Source organism: Trichechus manatus, unplaced genomic scaffold, assembly GCF_000243295.1.
Source record: "Trichechus manatus latirostris isolate Lorelei unplaced genomic scaffold, TriManLat1.0 scaffold00002, whole genome shotgun sequence".
Classification (NCBI taxonomy): Eukaryota; Metazoa; Chordata; class Mammalia; order Sirenia; family Trichechidae; genus Trichechus; species Trichechus manatus.
The window spans coordinates 15,831,142-15,852,984 of record NW_004443938.1 but is presented as its reverse complement, the minus strand read 5'-3'; the positions used below and the strand labels follow the sequence as shown (position 1 = coordinate 15,852,984).

At 41.6% G+C, this 21,843-nt stretch overlaps 1 protein-coding gene across 1 annotated transcript in view; it reads right to left on the bottom strand.

The window, feature by feature from the left end:
* Positions 1-21,843, bottom strand: part of NOX3 (NADPH oxidase 3) — a 64,287-nt gene that overhangs the window by 14,679 nt on the left and 27,765 nt on the right. The window contains exons 10-12 of the mRNA XM_023728310.1: positions 19,724-19,886; positions 5,196-5,342; positions 830-954 (exon numbers count right to left, since the gene is read on the bottom strand). Coding sequence (XP_023584078.1) covers positions 830-954; positions 5,196-5,342; positions 19,724-19,886 — 435 coding nt within the window. The remainder of the gene's footprint in view (positions 1-829; positions 955-5,195; positions 5,343-19,723; positions 19,887-21,843) is intronic.

The following is a 21,843-nucleotide window of genomic DNA, read 5'->3' as shown; positions in this document are numbered from 1 at the left end:
AGAACCAGGAGATACAATCTGGGAACTACTCACTCCCATAGAACCAGGAGATACAATCTGGGAACTACTCACGCCCATCTTGTGGACCCAGAGCCAGTACTCTTTCTCACCACATGGAAGTGTATTATAATGATAATAATAATAGTACTGATGCTAATGATGATAGTAATAATAACAGCTAACATTTACTGAGTACTCATTCGATGCAAAACACTGTTTTAGGCATTTTAAATGTAAGAACTCATTCAATCCTCACACAACCCAAGGAGAGAAGCACTACTATTATCTGCAGTTTACAGAGGAGGAGACTGAGTCAGCAGAAGGTTAAATAACATACCCAAGGTCAACTGTCGGTAATGGCAAAGCCAGGATTTTTACCCAGGCACATGGGCTCCAGAGCCTGAGTTCTTAACCACCATCCTAAATCCCTGCTTGGTATTAGACATTTTCTGTCTGTTTTTGCTAGATGTGCTTAGCTACAGTTTACAGTTGGACTTAAGTGAATTCTCCAGTTGGGTAATTAGAGTTCAGCTGTATCCACCAAAAAGATTTCTTGAAGATACATGCAGTTTAAGAAATCCCATCTTGAAATTGAAGTTAAAAAAATTTCAACTTAATTGATAATTGTCAGAGGTTGAAAGCCAGTCAAGTGGTTTGTGGTTCCTGAAATATCCAATGGCCATCTTCTCTAAGGTAGATGTTTTATCTCTAAATAAGAGGTCCAGTACTGCAGATTAACCAGTTAGGGCCCAAGAGCTTCCATTTCAACAGCAACTTATATTTCTCCAGGGAGGCACAGAGTAGGTAGAGGAAAGAAAGCTTGCCTTACCTGGGGTGATTGTAGGCTATCTGTCTGAACTCATTGTTCCAGTTGGGTCTTCCATAGAATGTTTTTTGCTTTAAGCCTGTAATCACATCAGTTTTTTCATCCCAGTGTAAAGCTATGTGAATAGCCTAAAGTAAAATTTGTGGAATTAGATGACATTTGGGAAAAAAACAAAAGCAAAAACAAAAAACCTTCTACTCAATAAAGGATGAAGCGATTATACTCATTTGTAGATCTAATGCAAAGATGTTTCTTATGGGGCTGGAAATGCTTATTGTTATTAGCAGATATCACAGATTCTGCACTTCAGGGCAGGCATCTTATCTCATGTATCTTTGTATCCTGCCTTGGGCCCTATTGGAGCAAAGTACCTTACACATAGTAGGAATGCAATTACATCAGCCTAGAATCTTTTGTAAACAGAGTTTAATATGGTTAAGGGAAAGCAAGTGCTAGCAACTTTATTTTTGCCAAATTTCTCAAAATGAATCTCCACTTGCTGTCCCACACTGAATAGTAAATCTCAGGATTTGAGAAGGGCATTGCCAGATTAAAGAGATGTAAATGTCTGGGAAGAAGCTGGGTCTTACCATCTAACCTGCCTACCAGGTTGAAGTGGTATGAGGTGTCCTGTCTGGTTTTGGTGCTGGGAGGATGTTTCGATGTTTCATCTGGCAGACAGCACATGGGGGCTAGAGCATAGCAAGAGGTGTGGTTGGAGATTTGTGCCTTTGAATTAAGCAAATGCACCCAGGCAGGCACCATGTAACTGGTGGGCAATAAGTAAGAGTCTTGGCATATTGATCCCTAATGACATTTTTTAAGTTACTGTCATTTGTTTCTGCCCCTGCTGGGCTCTAATATCTATCTTGCTTCTTACCATCTGGGATTTGTGTCCTCTGGGCTCATCACTAGATCTATCAACAGCTCTTGAGCTCACGAGTTTGACTCTATAGTGTTCAGTGTTCTCTCATCCTCTGACTCTGTGTTCCTGACAGTTTGGGTTGACAACCCTGCTGGATCCAATGCCTGTCCCAGTCCCTGCTGCAAGCCTGGATCCCTGGCTGGCCTTCTCTCCAGTCTAGGAAAGCAGCCAGGGTGAGGGAGGCTCCACAGAACATGGTGGAGTACACTTAAGGGCCAGTACACCATGGCAGACTGGAATCTCAAAAATCCAGGTCACATGGAAGTTGCCATCAAGTAAGCCTGACTCTAGATAGCAGGGCTACTACTGGTGGGGAAAAAGAGTAGGGCAGGACCCTCTTCTTTGGCAGGGTTATCAGGATAGATACTGAAGCATGAAGCATTGGATGAGAGTTTGGGAATAAGAACTGAGGTGGCAGATGAGGACTGAATCTTGGAAATTGGCAGAAACCCTGTTGTCAGAACTGGAACTCAAAGTCAGAGTTGTACCAGCCTCCAGATTAGACTGGGAGTGTTGCATCCCCCCAACCATTTGTTCAATTTAGGGATGGATTGGTGCTGTGTAGTAAGCTCGTTTCAGCTGTGGGCAGAGGAAGGATGCAGAGATAAGGGCACCGATCAACTTACTTTTGTCTGATTATCAAATCTAACAGCCCTCTCAAGCCTCATTCTCCTTGGCTTCTCTGCTAGATGCTGAACACTACTTCTTCTTGGTTCTATTTGTGTTATAAAATCCTACTTCTTTTGCTCGTCTCTGACATTTCTTTTGATTCAAGGAGGAAACGTTAGATTTCTTTTTTCTTATCATATTCTCCTATCTCAAAATGTATCTACCTTCCAAGGTTCTAGTCTCAGCTTTCCTCACCTCCTTTGGACCTCTACCCCTCAAAGACCTTCCATTTCTATCGCCCCAATTAGCATAATCTACAAAGATGAATCCAAGCTTTCTTTTTCTCCCAAGATCTCATCTTCCTGCTTGAGTATACTCCTGAACCTCAAACTCCCCATGACATATTTAATGTAGAATTGGTACTGTTACATCAAATTGATTATCATAACTAAAACTGAATCATCTCACTTCTCAAATTAGTCATGACTTCAATTTACTTCCATGCACCATTCTTGAGTGACTCCTATAGGCAGGCAGTGAACTATGAACTGAGTGGGACAAAGAGGAAAGAGATGATGTCTCTGCTCTGTGACAAAGTGGTAACCTAATGAAGGGGAAAACCAGGTGTACAACACCATGAATGAGACCATGATCCTTCGCTACTAGAAACAAAAACAAAGTGAGTAAAGACAAGGAAGTATAAGAAGCACATGGCATGATGGGAGCACATGGGTAGTTTGGAAAATGGTGGCTGGTAGGGTAGAACAAGTGAGTTGGGGACAGATTGGGAAGGGCCTTACACTACTTGCTAAGAAGTTTGACCGTTTATTTAGTAGAAAAAAGGGCCTTCCCTACTTATGTGAGTGGTACCACTAATCTACCAATCACGAATGTACAAACATTTGGAGTTATATTTGTTCCATATTTCTCATTCCAATGTTCAATTACTCTCCAAAGCCTGTTGATTTGCCCTTCACACTACCTCTTCCATCTGTTCCTTCTGTTCTTGTCATTCTGCCACTTTGAGGTTGTCAAATTCAGTTGAACAATTGGCTATTTCTAAAACAGTCTCTTGATTCCTTACTGACAGAATGTACCAATTATTTTTTTCCTTAAATGTTTAGATTGGCAATATCCAGCCTGAAATTTGGGAGTCTAAAGTATTTCTAGTAGTCATGGCAAAATTTTAAGAACACATTTATTTCAATTTACTTTTATTTAGGGGGGAAAAGAAGTATATTTTATAGCATGCTTTTGAAAGTGGTGGAGATGGGATGGGGTAGAGTGTGTTGTCACAAAATCAAACAGAGCCTGTCTCACAACTCCCAAAGGACTGGGAATGCTTGTGTAGACACTCGGCATCAATTCACTTTAGAAGCAGAAGAGCAAGCATGGTACCAGCAAGCAAAAGACAAGAGCTATGTCTGTCCTCCACCAAATGGATCATTAGTCAAAAATCCCATTTGAATAAAGAAAATGTTTGTTTGGAAAACATAATTAACAGTATTAAATTCATTAAGATGTTTGAAACCTAATTTCCAAGAAACCTATATTTCAGATTATCCCAGAGGAATAAGATATTTAAGGAGGACTGCAAATAAGACCATAAAAATTCATTTAGCTACAGAATTTCAAGCAGAGTCTTACTCATTTGAGAAGCACAGAGTCAATTTACGGTGACGTTTTATAGGGCCAGTGAGAGAGATAGAGAGCCAGAAGGGAGACTGAGAGAGAGAGGGAGAGAGAGAGAGACAAGCCCATGCTTGAGTGTGAGCATTCATTTGTAAATTTAATGATAAATGCAAATCTGCTTAACTCTAACACACTTTCCTTAAAAGTAAACATCAATAGTAGCTGCTACAGAGTGCTGATTAGAATATGCATTCCGATCAAAACACTAAACCCACTGCCTTGGAATCCATTCCAACTCATAGTGACCCTATAGGACAGAGTAGAACTGCCCCATAGGGTTTCCAAGGCTGTAAATCTTTACAGAAGCAGACTGCCACATATTTCTCCCTCGGAGCAGCTGGTGGGTTCGAACTGCCTACCTTTCGGTTAGCAGCCGAGCGCTTTAACCACTACACACCAGGGCTCCTCTAATAACCTGGTAATCATTGCTAACTCCCATATTTGAGGATTAAAAGGTAATAGTCATCAGTCAATACTCATAGTGCAGTATTTTGGTCTCCATTATTTTTGGTAAGCGCAACCTTAGTGTTTCACTGATACAGTACACTGCCAAACACCTGCCAAAGCAAGTTCGTCTTGCTCTTAGGTGAATAATAATACATGCACACAATTTATAGGAACGCCTTTAAAAAAGAAATCTGTGTATAATTCATGTATTCATAATAACTATTTTCTGTGAAAACTCATTTACTTTACAATACGCAATTTTGAATATAAACACCTAGGAACCTTTTCTATTTAACTCTGAACAGCTCCAAGCAGAGGACTAGAACCAGTTAGGAGTTTAACAAGACGATATAGCCAATCAATATCATTTGCTTGATGCCACTCTTAAAATGACAAATGCAACTTTTAGTGACATAATTTATCTTGGATCTTCAAATTTGGGATTGTTGTCCATTAGCCAGCCTCTTTCTTTTCTGTTCCTTGGTAAGTTAACTGTAGATTCCTTTATTACTGTGATTTGAATGGTTCTTTCTAATCTGGCTTTATTTTATTCTCCTTTCCTTTTGAAGAACATACAATCATTCTTTCACACTACCAAATAACTATATAGCTCATTATTGAAATGATTCCTCTTGTCTTTGCTCAGTTATTAGACGAGTTAGGTAATATTGCTCATACTCAGAGTCTTATCAATACCTGATTTTCATCCCAGCCAGTAAGAAATATATGATAACTCAGGAAGTGAGCATTTCCTCTCTCACTCATTTGTGTTTCCAGTGAGAGTAAGAGATCAGCAAACCACTCAAAAGCCCTCGCATCCCGGCAAATCCAGTAGAAATACACCTGTCAAGAGAGAAGGCAAGAGAACCCATCGGTCCCTCTTTTCATAATGCGCGGATCACTGCAGACTACTTTATCTCCATTTAAATTACTGGAGCACAAATGGGCACCTCTGCAAAATAACATGCTTCTCTCTGCCAGGGAGCAAACAGTCACACTGTGATTTCTTTCGAAAAAAAAAAAAAATTCACATTGTGTTTGAAAGAGCCCAGAGTGAATTCAGAGAGTTGGCAGCCTGTGGGCTGTTGCCAGTTTTTCTGGATGAGGATCAATTCACCACATTGCTGGCTGTGCTTCTCCGGAACAAGATTAATAATCATAACTAGCTGTGCCTTTTTCTGCTCCCCAAAGGAAGATAAACTGTGAAACCAGCCCCCTTCATCTTTACTTACGACCTAAGCTCAGGATTTGAACTCCGCTCTCCAGAGATGCCAAAGGCTTGTGCACTAATCCACTTCAGCAGCCTCGACCTCTGGGGAGTGGAGATTATGATAATTGCAGAATCAACCACAGAGGCCAGAAATCTCCCTTCAGCCAGATGTATCAGTGCCCAAGAAAGCGGGTGGGTGATGGCTGGGCTTGTGTGTTGGCTGCTGTAATGAAATGATATCTAGGAAGACTCTCTCTCTTTTTAAAGTAGAGGCGCTAATGCTGTGCTTAGCAAGTAGCATGAGACAGGAAGTAGTTTGGGTTTGCTAAAATAAAAGCTTCCTGCCTGTGCTGAGTTTAAGATGATCATGTCTAGAAGAAACCATAGGAAGTGGCTCTATTCATTCTCCTGACTCTTATCACGCTCCTACCCTCTGCTGCCCACACTCTCTCCTGTACCCGTTTCCCAGAGAGACACCTCGACTCTAAATAATATCTATGTGGGGGACTCTATGGAGTCCCTGGGTGGTGCAAATAGGCAACAGGCTCAGCTGCTAACCAAAACGTTGGGGGTTCGAGTCCACCCACAGGTACCTTGGAAGAAAGGCCTGGAGCTCTACTTCTGAGAAATCAGCTATTGAAAACCCTGTAGAGCACAGCCCTACTCTGACACACATCGGGTGGCCATGAGTCATGGTTGACTCGATGGCAACTGGTATGCAGGGGCTGGGCTCGTTTCCAGGGTCTGCCCTGGTATGTCTCCACCTGGAAATATCTCTCACAATGGTCAATCAGCAATCTCTTTCCGACCCTCTCTGCCAGCCTGCTTACAAGCTTATGACCAGACCATAAAAGTTATAGATGAGATGTAATTAACAGACCAAATTCATGAGGAAAAAATTCACAGAATGTATTTCAAGGCTAAACATCTTACCTAGTCTCTTCAGGTTTATGCATGAATTTATAATATTCAAAATCAGGAGAAGGAAAAGCCAATCAGGCTAAGTTTTTTTTTTCTCAAGAATTAGAGGCTGTGTATCTGTTGGACAGCTGCTGTTCAGAGAGGTACTTTCGATATTAACTCCAGGACAAATGATCCCTTAGTTCCTAAGCATGATTACTCCCCGAAAGGAGCACTTCTCTCTCCCTGACCCTCATCCCTCCTGGAGGTTACCAGTGTACAGCGCCTCCAGGCAGCAGGCCTGTGACGTAGACTGAGCTGGTGGTTCCCTCTGGAGAATGGCCCCATGAGCCCCCCAGCAGGTACTGCAGACAGGACCATGCTCATCCGTTCCTTCATTGAGTCAACACATAAGTATTAGATGCCCACCATATGTCAAGGACTGTTCTAAGCTCTGGAACTATAAAACCAAAAAACCCAAAGCAGTTGCCATCAAGTCGACTCTGTCTCATGGTGACCCCATGTGCAGAACTATGCTCTGTAGGGTTTTCAGTGGCTGTGATCTTTTGGAAGTAGATGACCTGGCCTTTCTTCTTAAGTGCCTCTGGATGCAGAGGAATAGTCAACCATTTGGTTAGTATCCTAGCGCTTAACCATTTGTGCCACCCAAGGAGTCCTCTGGAATCATAACAGTGAACAAAAAGACAAAAGATACCTGTCCTCATGGAGTTTGCATTTTAAAGGGAGAAGAAGAAGGATAAACAAGTAAAATATAAAATATGTCAGATGGTGATAAGTGTGAAGCAGAAAACTCAGGCAGACTGAGAAGGGCTGCAATCTTAAGTAGAATGGTCAAGGGGGACTCACTGAGAAGGGGACACTAGGCAAAGACCTGGAGTAGGTGATGGAATCATATGGTCAGAGGAAGAACTCTACAGATGGAGGAAAGGAGACGCGAGAGGCCCTAAGGTGGAACCTCTCAGGAAAGAGCAAGGGGGTCACTGTGGGTGGAGCCCTCAGAGCAGCAGAAGATGGGATCAGAGGGGAAGGCCAGGGAGGTGCAGATGTTTGGGACTTTGGGGGCCTCATGAGGATGTTGACTTTTACTCTGAGTTGAGAAGGCACTGTTGGGTGTTGAGCCGAGGAGTGACATGATCTTAGGTATGTTCCAGAAGGATCACTCTGGCCGTGTTGAGCATAGACTGGGCAGCATGGGGGACTAGAGTGGAAGAATGGAGACCCATTAGGAGGCTGATTTTATATCCTATGTTGGTGAGGAATACCGCTATCTCGTTTCTTTTCAGTTTGTGTAGTATCTAAATTATTTTTAGAAAACCTTAGCCCTCACTTTAACTTGCTTTGCTCCTTGTAGAAATGGAAAAATACTGAATTTAGTGCAATATGTACCCCCTACCGCAACCTTTCTAGTTCTTAATAGGTAGCTCGCTTTACTAAGAGCATTAATGGTGACATTTGGTACCGAACAAACATCTTTTGATTTATTTTCTATTATTTCCCACCCTTTAAGGAACATGCTTAACATACGTTTATATATGAACAATAAACCAAAACATTTGCTTTTTTTTAAACTTTTCAATTTCAAATCCAGTCCCAATCATCCTTACCTGAAAAATGCCCACATCTCAGCTTCCCCCACACGCTAAGCCTTAGCCTTTCAGATAGAAATCATTCTTGGCCTCCCTCTATCGTGGTGTAGCTGTGTGTCAGTGTTCCTAGGGTTTGCCAAGTCATTGCTATTTTTTGCTTCCTTGTAATGGCATTGTGTATGTTTCCCTCTGTAATTGACTTATAGGTGACACTGAGCATCTTCGGAGCAAGAGGCAATGGAGGGAAAATGAATAGGATCAGTGGAAGTGCTTCAGGCAGAAAAAGAAGAAAGTAGACTTTGAACAGAGGAAAAAGGTATTTACTCTGAGGACCTTTTCATCTCTCTAATGGTGGGGGATACCCATTGGGAAGGGACAAGAGAATCCCCCCTCTGCATTTTGTCCAGTAGGATGGCCCTCATTAACAGAGGAACAAGTGTCCCGAACAATAGGCTACCACTCTGTGATCTGTGTTCTTCAGCTTGCCCTCCCCCACATCTCCAAAAATAAAACAACCCTAAAATCAGTCACCTGTATAAAGCATACCTTTATTCTGTAGCTGACATCAGAGGCCAAAAATACTTAAGGTTAACTTTAAAAGGCTTTACTAAACTGAAGTCATCCTTAGTAAAATAACGAAAGTTCTGCACTTTCACAGTGAGGAAATTATTTCTCCTTCAGGATTCATCCCATACGTTCTTGTAGAAAGAGAGAAAATATGGAGGGTTTGGGAGACCAGTTTAGGGCTGTGTAATGGGGTGGGGGTGGGGTCTGTGAGCTTGTGACATGGCAGTGGCTGTCACTGGCTCATCCTTTCCTGGCGCTGATCACCAGGCCAAGCCCAGCTGCATCTGTTCAGCATGGGGTGAGTCTGGGCTGACACACAGTGCCTCCCTCTGGGTATGCTCCATCTCCTCTCAGATTTCCTGCAGTAGCTCATGTGGACCAGGTGAAAGCAATCTAGTGCCAGTAGGCTAGACCTGTGCTATTTTTTATAAACAATTCCAGAAAATGAAATCAGAAGAGCTACAAATGTATTTTACTCCCAGAGTTTAGAGGGTCTCTGATCAGAAGATGGATGCTTTCAGGTATTCCATCTCCGAAGCCTGGGCTATTGCGCGCATAGGTGTCACCAAACACGGGCAGAGGACACATGCACACATGCAACTGGACTTCTTTAGATCCCAAATCTATTTTCTGAGGATGAAATGGGGAAAATTATCTATCTATCTGTCTGTCTGTCTATCGATCTCCCTCCCTCCCTCGCTCCCTCTCTCCCTACTCATCTATCTTTCTAGGGGGCATTGGTGGTTCAGTAGTAGAATTCTCTCCTTCTACCTGGGAGACCCAGGTTCCATTCCCAGTTAATGCACCTCATGCATGCCACCACCCGTTTGTCAGTGGAGGCTTGTGTGTTGTTATGATGCTGAACAGGTTTCAGTGGAGCTTCTGGTCTAAGACGGACTAGGAAGAAAGACCTATGGGTCTCCTTCCAAAAATCAGCCAATGAAAACCCTATGGATCACAACAATCTAATCTGCAACTGATCATGGGGATGGTGCAGGAATGGGCAGCATTTCTTTCTGTTGTACGTGGGGTCACCATTAGTAGGGGCTGACTTGAGGACAGCTAACAACAACACCTATCTATCCATCTATCCATCGATCCATCTATTGATCAATCGATCGATCAATCGATCGATTGATCAATCCATCCACCCATCTACTGATCCCGTATTTATCATCAAAAGTTTTATTTATTTATGGCATCGAATCCTTCCAAAGAAAGAAATTGCACATAGAGATGCAGGTTTAGGATTTGGTATAGCATAGCAGTTAAAGATGGTGAGCTCTTGAGTAATCAGCTTTTGCCTTCACACTGAACTGTGTAACTTGGGGGCAAGTTATTTAAGTCAAACCTAGCTCACAGCATATGTAAAATGGCAATAAACACAGAAAACCAATTCACTGAGTTGTCATGAAGACTAAAGGATATAGTTTATGGAAGTGTGTAGCACAATGTCTGGCACACACATTAAGTGCTCAGAAGGTGTTGACTGTTCATATTATCCTCGTTGTCATTTGGAGGAGCTTACAGAATGAATACATGAGGTTTACAAAGGGAGACATGTATCCTAGTTGGTGGTGTGTGTTGCCACCAGTCACTCCTGAATTACAGAGATGGTGGTGACTGAGAGGAGTTGAAACCAAACTTTATCTCCAGCATCAGTCTTGGAACCTCAACTTTGATCCTCGAGACATACTTCTTAAAGAGGAATTGAGTTGTTAGCTAAAGTGTACCCCAGGGCTCCAAGTGTGCTAAATACACAAGAAGACTGTCTCCAGGGCACCAGGTGGCTGCCTTTACTGGTGCCTTCCCCATCCAGGAGGCCAGCTGGGGGCACTGTGACTGTGTCTCCTCCTGGGCAGCACACCTCTGTTCTCCATGCTGTGCAAAAGAAATAACACCTGATAGAAGTTCAAAGAAACATCACCCAAACCAGGCAGGGTGATGGAGAATTTCCTTACAGGGAATTATTAATTTTTTTTTTTAAATTTTTCTCTCTGGAAAGATACACTGAGGCTGATGTTTAGAGAATATAGTGCATCTTTAATAAATGCTAACTTTGAGGAGTAAGGTGTGCCTGAACCAAGCCATGGGCTTTTCAATCACCTCATACATGCGAAAGCTGAGTAATGACAAAGTAAGAGTGAAGAAGAATCGATACATTTGAACTGTGGTGTTGGCAAAGAATACTGAGTATACCCTGGACGGCCAGAAGAACAAACAAATCAATCTCAGAAGAAATCCAACCAGAATGCTTCTTAGAAGCCAGCATGGCAAGACTTTGACTCGCTTGCTTTGGACTCATCATCAGGAAAGACCAGTCACTAGTAAAGGATATCATGCTTGGTAAAGTTGATGGTCAGTGAAAATGATGAACTGACACAGTAGCTGTGACAATGGGCCCACACATACCAACGGTCATGAAGATGGCACAGGACTGGGCAACGTTTTGTTCTCTCATACAGAAGGTCACCATGATTCAGAGCCGATTCCCATGGCAACAAACAACAACAACATGATTATCCTGGTTTTTGTTTTGTTGCTGTTGTTGTCAAGGTATTCCTGGGTGAATACAACAGATAAAAATCATTTGAAGAAAATATTTCTTCTTACTGAAAAGTTTCTCTATTGTGGCTTCTGCCTCTAGTTTGGGTCTCTTTTTAAAGAGATAAAATTATAGAATTGTTTTCCGTTAACCATACCAAGACTGGGACCCACCTTTGTCAATCATTTTTAGTCTTTAAACTTTTTCTTAAAACTATTTTCCTTAATGTTAACTATTTCATGACTCTACTGCTACTGTTTCGGCTGCAGGAGTATGTCGACAGGGAGCTGTCAGAAATTCAAGCCAGATCCAGAAGAGGCTATGGAATGAGGTATAGATCACTGCTGATGTCAGATGGATCTTGGCTGAAAGCAGAGAAGACCAGAAAGATGTATACCTGTGTTTTACTGACTATGCAAAGGCATTCGACTGTGTAGATCAGAACAAAAATTATAGATAACTTTGCAAAGAATGGAAATTCCAGAACACTTAATAGTGCTCGTGAGGAACCTGTACATAGACCAAGAGGCAGTCGATCGAACAGAACGAGGGGATACTGCATAGTTTAAAATCAGGAAAGGTGTGCATCAGTGTTGTATCCATTCACCATACTTATTCAATCTGTATGCTGAGCAAATAATCCAAGAAGCTGAATTATATAATGAAGAACAAGGCATCAGGATTAGTGGAAGATTCATTAACAACCTTGACACAACCTTGCTTGCTGAAAGTGAAGAGGACTTGAAGCACTTACTGATGAAGATCAAAGACAAAAGCCTTCAGTATTACACCTTAACTTAAAGAAAAAAATCCTCACAACTGGACCAATAAGCAACATTATGATAAATGGAGAAAAGATTGGAGTTGTCAAGGGTTTCATTTTACTTGGCTCCTATGGAAGCAGCAGTCAAAAAATCAAATGACATATTGCATTGGGCAGATATGCTGCAAAAGACCTCTTTAAAGTGTTAAAAAGCAAGATGTCACTTTGAGGACTAAGATGTGCCTGACCCAAGCCATGATATTATCAATCGTTTCATATACATGACAGATCTGGACAATGAATAAGGAAAACTGAAGAAGAATTGATGCCTTTTAATTATGGTGTTGGCAAAGAATATTGAATATACCATGGACTGCCAGGAAAATCAACAAATCTGTTTTGGAAGAAGTACAGCCAGAATGCTCCTTGGAAGTGAGGATGGCGAGACATCGTCTCACATACTTTGGACACGTTATCAGGAGGGACCAGTCCCTGGAGAAGGTGACCATGCTTGGTAAAGCAGAGGGTCAGCAAAAAAGAGGAAGACCCTCAGTGAGATGGATCGACACAGTATCTGCAACAATGGGCTCAAACACAGCAAAGATTCTGGAGATGGCGCAGGGCCGGGCAGTGTTTTGTTTTGTCCCTATCCAACTTACTGGCACCTAACAACAACAACAACACTGCCACTTTGCCCTGTGATGTGGCTGAGAAATGGCATTTTTGTGCCTGCATTTGTTCTAGTTACGGTTACCAATACTGACAGACAATAGAAACATTCATTAATAGTAGAAAGAGTCAGTCAGTTGTGAGATAGCCACACTACGGGATACTCTGAAGGCACTAAATAAATGAAGCAGATCATTATGTATTGACAGGAAAAGTGCCCCGAGCCATGCTATAATAGAAAACAAAAACAAGTTACAGAGCTATCTATCTGTTTCCACACACACCCCTATTTGTGTAAAAAGAGCATAAGTGTGTAGGTGAGTAAATGTATGTAAATACATGAAAAATTAATGGAATAGACATAAATGCAACTGTTTAATGGTGAGCCCCAAAGAAGAGTGATGGTGGTTGGTGTGGCAGATTGAAGTGAATAAAGGGCTGTTTTTGACTGTTTACGTATTTTAATCTTTTACAATGAGACTATAGTCAGGTACGGCTTGTGTGGTTCAATAAACAAAGATATTAAGAATGTTAATACTGGTCGCCTCCCCACAGGACAATGGTAAGGCCTAATGGGGTATTAAAGGGTTTTAAAAGGTCCTTGGTTAATGTGAATGGTTAACCACTTGACTACTAACCAAAAGGTCGGCGGTGTGAGGCCACACAGAGGTGCCTCAGAAGAAAGTCCTGGCAATCTACTTTGTAAACATTACAGCCAAGAAAACCCTAAGGAGCAGTTCTCCTCTGACACACATGGGGTTGTCATGAGTCGGCGTGGACTCCACAACATCTGGTTTGGGTTGCTTTTGAAAATGAAAGATGAGGCGCGCCTGTGTCTTCTGAGCAGTGAACACCGCCTTCTGCTCTCCAGCTCAATTTATTACAGCACTCCCAGTGGTTTGAATGGATGATCAATTCCAGGAGTAGCTGGAGCTCCAGTGTGAGGGAAAGTGAAAGTAAATAATTTCTCAAGCTAAACAGATTAAATTAAATGCATTTTTCATTCATTAGAAACGTGAGCAGGCTGTCCTTTGTTTTATTAATATATTTAAGTAGAGTATGGATTTTTGTCTTTCTTGGCCACTTTCCCTTGTTCCCACTGGCCCTTGCTGTCTTTTTATTTGAATTATCTGTTTATTATATTAGGTTAAGAACCCAAAAGCCATTTTGCATTGGACACACCATAAACACCCATTATCCCGGCTGTATATTATTGAACTGATGAAGGAAGACAATTTATGAAAAAATTAGATTATCTCAGCTTTTCTCTATTTTCTTGTAGTCTGAAGATCACATATGCAGTTAAGAAAATGGACCACATCTTCCAGTTGGCAGTTCTCACAGTTCTGTCTACATGGTTGTGATATTAGGGAGAACTAAAAGGTGTAAGCCAATATATTTATGTCAGCAATCCTCCCCCTCCCTCCCCATTCATATGCACCTATTTCATTCATCATTTTGACAGTTTGCACAAGCAAACTGTCCTAATTTTTTTCAAGAGCTCTTTTCACAAATTGAGTGTGATGTAGAATTAATCATACCCGTTAGGGAGGAGTTGGAACACTTTTTATTACTCTAGGGCATTTATTCTCCTCAGTTCTCTGCTTCTTCCACACAGCATCCCAGAGACTTCTCAACCACCCACACCCCCTTTCCTCACCCCAAAGGAACACTGTGTTCTTGTCTGCCTTCAACCAAGGGAAGTTTGGTTCTCATGCTGTGTCAAAAATATCCATTTAATATATTAGAAATTTTTTCCATTTTCTTCACAGCAAGCCATCATTTTACTTATTATTTTGCCTCCTTGAGAAGTCTTCTTCCAACCAGTTCCCTCCTCCTCCTCCTCTTCCCTCACTACCATCTTAAAATGGAAAGATAGTTAGGAAGAAAGAAGCTTTCAAACATCCGCTTAAATAGAAGGTGCTAGAATTCTTGCCTTCCACGAGAGAGACTGGGGTGCAATTCTTGGCAGGTGTACCTCATGCGCAGCCACCACCAGCCCGTCAGTGGAGGCTTGTGTGTTGTTCTGATGCTGAAAGGGTTTCTGCAGAGCTTCCAGACTGAGACAGACTAGGAAGAAAGGCCTGGAGATCTATTTCAAAAATCAGCCAGTGAAAACTCTATGGATCACGACAGTCTGATTCCACTGTACATGGGGCACCATGAGTCAAGGGCCGACTTGACAGCAGCCAACAATAACAACAACAATACCTGACCCCAAGGAAGCGGTAGGTATCCTATTGGTTATTCTCCTGCATTTTACTTAGAGGTTTTCTAGAAAGTATGGCACAGGAGAAGGATAAAGGAGCTATGGTTTGCCATGGTGACACCTGGGAAAACTTTGGTGATAATTTTTTATTGTAGATTTGCAACTTGAGGCTGATACGTAAAACATCCTACCTTTATGCCAACCTGTGTTTTTATACGTGGAGGAGAAAATACCACCCAATTGCAGTTAAGCATTTAAGCTTAAAGTTCTAGCTCTGAACTCTATGCTGGGTTTTTTTTTTTTTTTTTCCCCTTAGCAACAGAAGAGAACAATATGAAAACTATAGCCCAGATCTATAATTGTGAAGCTACTGTTAGACAAACACTCACTGCTTTGTTCTGCTGCACTTTAAAAATTATGTAGATGCTGACAGTTTTGTGGAAGGAGAAGTATTTATATCCCAAAAGCATGTGGGTTGCCCTGACAAATATTAGTTACATAAGCCTAATGATAGCTGTATTCAAACAAACACCAAGTTGCTTTAAAACAGAGAAACGTCTCAACTTTTTCTCATGCGTGCAGACTTGAAGGAATTGGATATTAAATGTCGTTTTCAGCCTAAACTTGGAATAACGTGCCAAACTCACTTCTTTCTTGAGAAAGAGCTTTGAAGTGGAAATCAGAAACATACTCCAGTTCTGACTCAGTGGCTAGCCAGCCAGGTGACGCTGAAGAAATCGCTATCCACTTGAAGTACAGATGCTGGCTTTCATTGTCAGAGGCAAAGTCAGGAGACCAGGACCCTTCGCGTTATTCTATGATTCTAGCTTCCTTTCTCCCATATGCCACTACTCCTATGTTTATTTTCAGCTGAATACTGCCCAAATATCACCCTAAATTTTTACAAACTATGCTGCCATATATTTTTTAAATTTCCTATTCTATGGTTTTTGTTATTTGGAACAGAGAACAACACCCCTGCTTTACAGATTTGGGGTGACTGCTGAGCCCTCCCATTGAAACAGCCTGAGAAATTCTACAAACAGGGCCCAGAAATGACCATGAAATGGTGACAGAGAAGGCAACAATATAATTTTTTTTGGTTCTTTTAAGAATTTCCCTCTATATTTGTAGTAAAAGAATTGGAATCTATTCTTTTAATTGTAAGGTTACTGAACAAATGGCCATTTTGGTTCAGTAAGGAGATACATTCATCTTATCAGCCTAGAATTTTACAGAAAAGTTTGCAGAAGCCATTTGTCCCTTCTTTTGGGTATGTGGGCGTTCATTCATTCATCGATTTGCTCAATATTTATAGAGCGTCTCTATGTATATGCAAAGCATTTTGACGCTCTCCAGAGAGGCCATGTTCAAGGAGCTCACAGTCTGTTAGATACGTTGAGAATCCTAATACATGAAGGAAAGAGAGACAACATCCAAGGAGGACAGCAGAGGTGTTATGGAGGCTGAGCAAAAGGAGAAGTTATTCTCAGTTAGGGGTGAGAAGAGAGGTAGACTCTTCACGTCAGTATGAGAGGGCTTGGTACACAGTTGTTGTTGCCAAAAGGATGAACAAATCTGTCTTGGAAGAAGTACAACCAGAATGCTCCTTAGAAGCAAGGATGGAGAGACTATGTCTCACATACTTTGGACATGTTATCGGGAAGGATCCACCCCTGGAGAAGGACATCATGCTTGGTAAATTAAAGCGTCAGCGAAAAAGAGGAAGACCCTCAACAAGATGGATCGACACAGTGGCTGCAATAATGGGCTCAAGCGTAAGAGCGATTGTGAGGATGTTGAAGGACGGGAGAGTGTTCCGTTCTGTTGTATGCAGGGCCACTACGAATCAGAACCGACTCAATGACACCTAGCGACAGTTGTTGAATAAGTATTCGTTGCGGGAATAAGTGAATGACAGTGACATGCACACTCCTTTGCCATCTCCATGCGGAACATGACAGGACATTTAGTGGAATGGAAACCATGAAGCCATGAGCCACCTCTATATGTGGCTTTTACTTGGTAGACAGCAAAAGGAAAGCATGAGCTTAGGAGGGCTGACTAAACATCATAAACAGTAACAAACTATTGCCGTGTGGCCACTTATACAAAACAGTAGTGTTTTGTTTGCCTTGTTAAACTTATTGTGGTGTAGAGATCTGATGTAGGTTCAAATTCTAGTCTTAACATTTACTAGCTCTCTGTGCTTCGGGTTCCTCCCTGGCAAATTGAGGACATTACTTATCTCAAACTGTTATTATGACCATTAAATAACATGACTCTATCATTCCTTATTAGCTGTGTGATCAGCTTGTTTCCTCATCTGTAAAATGGGAATTAAAATAGGAATAATAATAATAATCATAGAAGTAGTATATAAAATCTCTAGCTCCTTGCCTGATAAATAGTCAGTGTTTGATAAATCTAGTTTATTATTAGTAGTAGTAGCAGGCCTGGTGGATCAGTGGTTAAGCACTTGGCTGCTAGCCAGAAGGTTGACAGTTCAAACTTACCAGCCACTCTGGGGGAGAAAGATGTGGTGAGCTGCTCCTGTAAAGATTTACAGCCTTGGAAACCCTATGGGACAGTGCTACTCTGTCATATTGGGCTGCTAAGACTTGGAATCGACTCAGTGGCAATGGGTAAGGTAGTTAAAAACAAAACACAGTTGTTGTCCAGTTGATTCCAACTAAGAGTGACCCCATGTGTGTCAGAGTAGAACTGAGTTTCATAGGGTTTTCAATGGCTGATGTTTTGGAATTAGATCTCCAGGCCTTTCTTTTGAGGAACCTTTGGGTGGACATGAACCTCCAACCTTTCAGTTCGTAGCCAAGAGCATTAACCATTTGCAACCCCCCAGGGACTCCAGTATTGGTAGCAGCCGCAATCTACTCGTATCTTTTGGCAGATACAATTACCATCGACATCATTTTATACCAGTTTACACAAGAATATCTCTATGTTATTTATTTGTCTTGTTTGGCACTCGAACTCCTGTTGGATATAAATTCTCACTTCTCCATTATGCAGATGAGGAAACCTAGGCTGAGGGGTGAACTGAGGTGCTCAGGGTGATACTCTGAGGGAGGGCAGAGTCAGGCCTAAGCTGCAGATTCTCAGACCCGGGAATCCTACGATCTTCCCACAGTATCGCGCCAGGGTTTCAGGAGGGTAGTGGGAGTCGCATCTACCGTGTGTGCACGTCCTGTGTGTATGCCACATGGATCTGAGTTTGAGTCCTGACTCTGCCCATGTGTTTTCAGGAAAGGCACTTCAGTCTCTCCAAGCCTCAGGTTCCTTATCTGTAAAACAGACCTTGTGTTATCTACCTTAAAAGGTTGTTGCGTAAAAGCAGACGAAATGGGCACACCAGCGCAGGGGCAAGGATGAGAAGGCAGGAGGGGACAAGAAAGCTGGTAATAGAGACTCCAGGGTCGAGAAGGAGAGCGTGTTGACATGCCGTGGGGTTGGCAACCAATGTCACAAAACAGTATGTGTACTAATTGTTTAATGAGAAGCTAGTTTGTTCTGTAAAGCTTCTTTCTAAAGTACAATAGAAAAAGACTAAAACATTAAAAACCAAAAAAAAAAAAAGGTTGTTGTGTGTAGATGGTATAAATCAAATGAGAAAATGTGTGTGAAGCACCCATCACTTAAAAACTCATGAACTGACAGCTGATTCTACTCTTAAAGCCCCAATGTTAGAGATCTTCCAGTCCAGCCCTGCCACAGCTGTTTCCCAGAATACCCTTCCTCAATATGTGTCATGTGGAGAAAGAGGTTCCATGGCTAAATAAGCTTGGGAATGGCGGGTGAAACAAAGCTAAGTGAGGTCCTTTTCCACAGAACTCATGTACTGGCCTAGTGGATAATAGAAATCTTCTAGATCGGGACATTTTAGTCATGTTTCTTAAGTCCATTTGACCACAGAGTTCTCTTTAGTGGGTCATATCATGTGACTGATGTTCCGTAGAACTCACACTGGAACATACTGGTGTGATCAGGCATCTTCCTTCAGTAGATGAGGAAATGCAGCCCACCTGTCAACTAGACAAGAAGAGGCAGAGCTAGGATTGGAACCAGCTCCCGGACTCTCTAAGTCCCCTCTGTTAGCACCATTTAGGTTATGTCACTACCCCTGACTTCTGCTGCTCGACTCTCTGCTGCTTGTCCTAAAAGGCTCAAAGGGTCAGGATAAAGTTTCTAGATAGGACAGCAGAAGGAAGGAAATCATGGAGGAATGTGGTCTGACAACACTGAAGAAATCATTAGAAGGAGATTCAGAGCTGGAGGCTCACACCAAAACAAGCAGGCCGGTGAGTCACAATTGGGACATCTGGCTCCTTGTTAAGACCCTGTGTGCATGAGAGGCTGATACTGAATTGTTCAGCTGCAACCATATTATTCAGCTAAGGAGACTCAGGAAAATGCTGCCTGCTAATATTACTAACTGTGGCCCAGTCACATAGCAATTTGCCGCCCGTCCATATTTTACTGAGATGAGCAATTACATGTCCTGTAATGGCAATGAAGCAATAAAATTTATGTCTTGTCATCTTTAACAAGATTAGACAGCCCTTCTCATAAATGTAATACTGAACAGAGAGTTTTAAGAACATAAGTATAGTTAAGGATTCTCAAGTTTATCCCTCATAGTTAATTAAAATCCTCCCCAAGAATCGGCCAATGATAGCTACAAGGACGTTGGACCTTTTCATCCACGGGAGGGTGAACTAATGATTGTTCCATACCTTGCTCAGCTTCAGCTTGGTTTGTGGCTCACAACATTGGTACCGTATAGATTTCAGAAGAGCAGCGAAGGGAGTGACTCCTATGCCTGCGGCAATGCACATGCCCACCGGATAATGGAACACGTCCGTGATGGCGGCTCCAAATGGTCCGTCCACCGCAAGCCTGAAATCACAGCATTGAGTCTGATGACATTAGAACACTCTGCTCTTGAAAACAAAACCGTCCTAAGCCTGTGTTATGCATAGGATGTGTGTTATAAATGTATACAGAAAGGTTGACTCTGTCTCAAGAATGTCCTATTTGGAGAGCCTGGACTCAGCAAGAGGCTATCGGGCCTGGCCTTATGCGCAGGCTCCATTCATGGAAGGATAAATGCTGACGTCTCTGCTATAGCTCATGCTTGTTCCATGTGGCATGTGTTTCTTAGAGCTTTTAGACACTTGTTTGGTCTCCAAGCATCATACCTGTAAAACCAGTTGCTGTCGAGTCAGTTCCGACTCATGACAACCTCATGATGTCAGAGTAGAATTGTGTTCCATAGAGTTTTCAATGGCTGATTTTTTGGAAGTAGATCACCAGGACTTTTTTACTGAGGTGCTCTGGGTGGACTCAAACTTCCAACCTTTTGGTTAGCAGCCAAGCATGTTAACAGTTTGTATCACCCAGGGATTCGTCAAGAAGAAGTCTGGGGAAAGAGATCTTTTCTCCCAGCTGCTATCATAGGGGAAAGCAGAAGCATCAAGGTGGTTTAGAAGGCTTGTCTGTCCTTTTCTGAATGTAATTCTCCACTGTTTTCATTTGTCTGGTCACACTCCTTAGTGTGTTTATATAAACCTAGTCTAACGGAAGCCATTCATTTGGAATACATATAATTTTGAAATAATTTGTCAGACATGAATTTCTAAAGCTCATTAATTTAGATTGTGCTCACTCAAAATCTGTGGTAATGAGGTGAGGGCTGGCCCTGAGGTTTTCTCTTTGCTTAGCACATTTTTCTTCCCAAGGATAAAACATATTCACGGAATAAATAAGACTTTCATTAACATGGTCCTGCATGATGGGCCCCTGGATTCTTCTCCATCTCTCATCATGAGTTTTCCTACACTGGCCTTTCTTTCATTTCTTAAAATACATGGTGCCCATGTCTGCTACAGGGCCTTTGCACATGATACTCTTCATTGGAATACTCTGGGATACTTGAGTGAAAGACTTCTCTCCTTACTTGGTTAATAGTTACCCTTACATTAGGTCTTATTCCAATCATTATTTCCCTGGGGAAGTCTTCCTGGACTCTTTAGATTAGGTTAAATCTCCTTTTACCTAATTTATAACACCATGTCCCTCTCCTCTGTAGTCCGTATCACAGTTATAATTTTACAATGTTTTTCTCTGTGTGTGATTTGATTTATATCTGTCCTTATCACTAAACCATAAGACAGCCTTGTCCGTCCCTGTTCATTACTGTCCCTGTGTCTTGCACACGCTCTGGCACGGAGTTTTTTGTTCAAAAACAATTTTTTGAATAAATTATAAAGGGGAAGTTTAAAATATTTCAGTCAGCAGAAAGTATTAAATAACCTCAACTATTCCAGAAGCACACATTTACATATGAACAAAGGTATGCTAATTAACAGGTTTCTAAGTTATTCACAACCAGTCCCTAAGGGGTGTGTACAGAAAGTGCACAAGGTTGGCCCATTTGGGCTTACTATGCGTTCATGAAAGTTCAGTTGAGTTTATTTTAAAATATTCTATATGCCAGACTACCTAATAATTCAAATTAACTCTCCTCAATTTAATATTAATTAATAAGACTGTATTACATATTGATATATGGAAATGGAAGAATAAAAATAAAAGGTCATTAACTGGAAAGGGTTAGTAGCTCAGCTCACTGTAGATTATTTTATAAATAATTAGATAAAGGGAATTGAGAGAAAAAATGAAATTGTCCATGGATTAAATTTGTCTCATTGTTAATTGTTTTTATAATTAGTGGTATTTGGGATTTACTTGACACATTTTAAAAGATATCAATTAAATTTAAAGAACAATTGTGTCATATAATTCACAGGAATACATAATAAACAAGTTGATCCATACTTACAATAGAGAATGT